The sequence below is a fragment of the Nelumbo nucifera genome, chromosome 7 (genome assembly GCF_055504915.1).
Source record: "Nelumbo nucifera cultivar China Antique chromosome 7, China Antique-T2T, whole genome shotgun sequence".
NCBI classification, from domain to species: Eukaryota; Viridiplantae; Streptophyta; class Magnoliopsida; order Proteales; family Nelumbonaceae; genus Nelumbo; species Nelumbo nucifera.
Genome location: NC_142655.1, coordinates 42888292 through 42892746, shown reverse-complemented (window position 1 = coordinate 42892746; position 4455 = coordinate 42888292). Strand labels below are relative to the sequence as shown.

At 34.2% G+C, this 4455-nt stretch overlaps 1 protein-coding gene across 1 annotated transcript; it reads right to left on the bottom strand.

Annotated features, from left to right (window-relative positions):
* Window positions 1-1892: 1892 nt before the first annotated feature.
* On the bottom strand, window positions 1893-2770 carry LOC104590818 (17.5 kDa class I heat shock protein-like). The gene has a single exon (XM_010249571.3). The coding sequence runs from the start codon at window positions 2543-2545 to the stop codon at window positions 2069-2071; it is 477 nt and encodes a 158-aa protein (XP_010247873.2). The 5' UTR covers window positions 2546-2770; the 3' UTR covers window positions 1893-2068.
* Window positions 2771-4455: the final 1685 nt, after the last annotated feature.

The following is a 4455-nucleotide window of genomic DNA, read 5'->3' as shown; positions in this document are numbered from 1 at the left end:
TGAATCAGAATTCGGTAAGACTGATTTCTCTTAAGTTGATATTGCTCTCTTGATTCTTTTTGAATTTTAATTATTTAATTTTCCCACTCTTTATATTACACACTCAGCTGAGAAATTATTTCCCTAGCTCCCTGTGAGATTCGACCTAGTACCACTACTACTACAAATTTATTGTGGGACTAGCATTAATTTTGAGGGCTTCGACAACCCGTCACTCACCTTACTTATTTTAACATTTTATATTTTTATTAATTTGTACATTTAGATCCAAATCGATTTAAATGTGGGTTGGTATGATCCATAAAAGCTTTGAACAAGTGCTAGTTAGGGTTGTTTATCAAACCAATTAACCCGACTCAACTTGACTTGAGTTGGTCGGTTTTCTAGATTTTTTTATTGATTTTGGTTCTACAATTTCCCAATCCAATCATGTTAGGTGGGTTGTGGTTTGGCCATTTGTAAACCGATCAAAATCAAATTGACTCAACCAAAAATCTATATTAATATTTTATATTTTTAAATTTAAATTTTTAATATAGGAAAGTGGGAAATATTCCCATATTTCCTAGTTTAAAATATTTTTATATTGTAAACTTAAATTTTTAATTTATTTTTTACTAATACCATTATAATTTATAAATTTAAATTTAATTTAAATTTTTTTAAGTTTAAATCTTTTGAGCCGATTGATCAAACTGAAAACTAATCCAAATCAATACAACCTAAGCTGGCCAGTTTTCACTAATGGTTGGTGAATTTCGATTGACTAACTCCCCAATCCGATCAGGCCAATTCAGTTGGCCAAACAACCTACAACGAAACCAAACCAACCAGTTAACACCACTAATGCTAGTAATATGGTATATAGAAAATTATGTTGTGTAGAATAAAGTTTTGGGAAAATAACATATGCCCTTTGAACTTTCATTTGCAAACTTCCCTGAGCTTTCACTTTGTGACAAATACCCCTCCATTAAGATTTCCATTAATTAACTTGGAAAAAGATTCTCATCCAATTAATTTTTTAATCCCCAAAATACCTTTATATTCATTTATTTGAATGATTACAAATACCCTAATGTTAGTGGATTTAAAACTTGATGCATTTAAAATGTACTGCTCTTTAAGAAATCGTATGATGCATGCCACTACATTGCAATATTTTGAACCTTGGATGGAGTTTTTTTTTTTTTTTTTTTTGTGTGCCATAGGCTAAGGTGGTGTTTTGTAGTATAGTGGACCCATGAAATAGTGGGTTTCAAAGCACCACACCACTCTAATGCGTTCTGTTATGATGTGGTGTGGTTTAAAACCCACTATATCGTGGTGTGGACTTCACCACACCCCAAAATATTGGTCACACCATTATCTCGTGGTCACAATCACGCCACAGGCCTCTTTCCCTATCCAGTACTTTGAATGTGTATTAATTTATACATTTTTTAATTTTTTGTCTTATATTTAATTAATAATATTTGTCTTACCATTACAATCGTTATTACTTGGTATTCAAAATCAGAATTTTACCTTTTTATGTCTTTACTAATTTTAATAATTCTAGATTGTTTTCTTGTTAATTATTTCTCTCTCTCTTATGTGTGTGCTATATATTTTTATATTACCTTTAATTTTTTAGTCATTATTAATTTTTTTTTGAATTCATCCATTAACTTTTTATTAATTCATATTAACTATATTTAAATTGATCAAATATTAAATTAATTTGTATTTTGCTTAAAAAACAAAAAATGTTACTTTTAATCGATGTTGTAGATTATCTAACAATGTATCCAAGATACATAGAATCAAAATACAAGGTGTAGCTTGAACCACACCACACCTTATAAAGCACTTTTAAGAAAGCACTTTTATAAAAGCACTTTTAAAAATTTCATCTTGATGATAAGAATGAGAAAGAATGAAAATTGAACCAAACATGGCCAAAGTTTTATACAACTTATAAACTTTTTCTATTCATTCTCAATCCTCCACATAAAACATCATCCCTCACCATTTTGTAAACATACAATGTATTCATAGACCAAACGGAAGTATTACACTATTTATTCTAACCAGAGATTTCAATAGCCTTCACTTCCTGCTTCTTTGTCTCTTCCTTTGGAACAGTTATAGTAAGAACTCCATTCTCCATCGCTGCTTTCACCTGCTCCACCTTGGCATTCTCCGGCAACCGGAACCGACGAAGGAACTTGCCGCTGCTGCGTTCGACGCGGTGCCACTTTTCGTTCTTCTCTTCGTGTTCTCTGTTGCGCTCTCCACTGATTTGTAAAACCCTACCTTCTTCCAGTTCGACTTTCACTTCTTCCTTCTTCAGGCCAGGAAGGTCAGCTTTGAAGACATGGGCTTCTGGAGTCTCCTTCCAATCGATGCGGGCATTGGCGAATGCTGCCGTTTCGGTTGAGAATTGAGGGGTTCGGAGAGCATTGCCGAAGGTGAGGTCCTGGAATGGATCCCAAATGTCCATAGAGAAAGGATCGAAGATGTTGCTTCGTCGGCCACCGAAAACGCTTGGGATGATCGACATCTCTGCTTCAGGGTCTGTTTGAAATGGTAAAAATAAAAGTAGTCACAGAGAGATTGAAACGCTTGCTAGCTACGAGCGGAAGCCTTTGAATTTGAAGAGTGCTGGAAGATTTCACGATGCAGAGATGAGAGATGCATTTGGTATTTATAGAGAAGATGAAGCCTCTCGTAATTTCGGAATATTTCTGTATGCTTTGAGACTTTGACAATTCGGGAACATTCTATGATTCTAGCTCCTTTTTTTCCCTGAGCCAACGTTCTAGCTCCTTCTCACCAATCACGAATGCACACGAATATATGCCCATTTGGCATGGCTTTCACTGAGCGGCTTCTGGCTTTGCACGGTGGGCCCGATGCACTCGGAATGCCTAAGTAGCTTTCACTCGGTGCAGACATTGACCATCTGATGAAACTTCTGATTCTAATCGCTTCTTCAAAGCGGCTCTCAATCAACCCTGGTTTTAGGCCCATTTGTGTTCTGATATGGGTCTATTCACCGATGAATGAACCTAAGCCCACATAAGACACAACTAATATATAAGGGATGTCAATCTATGTCTCTGGTTCCATCATTTATACTACTTCATATGGTTCACAGGTCCAACCGTTTCATTTTCTGGTTCGACCATTCCACCAATCAAATAAAAATTGTAATAAAACAACAAAAAAAAACAAGTAATTAATGGTTATAAATCATCTTTCAAAACTAGTTTAAATAAAAAAATAAGTATAGGTCTTTATCTAGGTAAAGCCTTTCAAAACAATGGATGGGAAAAGTAGGGAAATCAAACACAGCCTAGCCTAAGGGATTGTTCTCCAATATGAATATTTTTGCTTGTTGTGAGCATGGTTCAAAATATTTTGATATGACATGTCCTGTAGCAGGCGTATAGTATCATATCAGTAGCTCCCCGAAACCCCAAATAAAGGATGTTCTGGAATTTGACCACTTCCAGGGGTAGATAAGCCTAAAACCGACCCCTGAAACAATTTAAAAAACTAAAAAAAAAATTATGAAGTATTGAAACACCTGATACGCTTGTTCGTGCATATCGATAGTTCGATACTTTAAACCATGGTTATGAGTTTTAAGACAAAGGTTCCATACTGGGTTTTTCTAATTGTTCCTTGTTGTATGGTGAATTTCTTGTTTCCAAAGCTGAAACTAGAAACATTTTCTTGAATTTCTAATTTTAAAAACATATGTTCTCTAGTATTTGATATTATAATTCAGCACAAATGGTGGTTTTGATTAAATGGATACCAAGTTCATCTTTCTTCTTTCTATTATTTCTTTTTTATTTTTATACATTGTATCAAGATTCATTTAAATGTGGGTTGGTATGAGAAGAAAAACTTTAAATCAGTAATAGGGTGTATAGAACAAAATTGTTTTGTTTTTTAGTAAGAACATTTTTGTTGGTTGAAAGAACAAAATTGTTTTTCAGAATCAAATCAAAAGCGTTTTCACTTTATTTTTAAAAGATACACACTTAAGAGTGTGGTAATGTTTTTTTGCCAAAATGGTATTTCCTTTTCTATTTTTTTCTTTCTCTAGGTAAAAATAAACTTCTATTTAACTATATAGCTTCAAAGTTGAAAATATTTACAAGCCAACTAGGGGGGACGACTTGCTAGCAAAAATAAATCACAACCATGTTGCCCTGTCTAGTGTCATGTTTACAACAGAAGTAGTCAGGGTATAAAGAGTAAGGATTCGTTTAGATGGTGTTTGGAAGCGTGGGGCTTTTTGGGATCGATTTTCAAGAAAAAATGCCCATGTTTTCAAGACCCGTTTTTCACAAAAAAAATGCTTCTGCCACGTGGGCAGTGAGCAACACTATGCTGTTTGGTAAGGTGATTTTCATCACTGTTTTTCATATATGCATTGGTGGGGTCCTGATTTTCAAG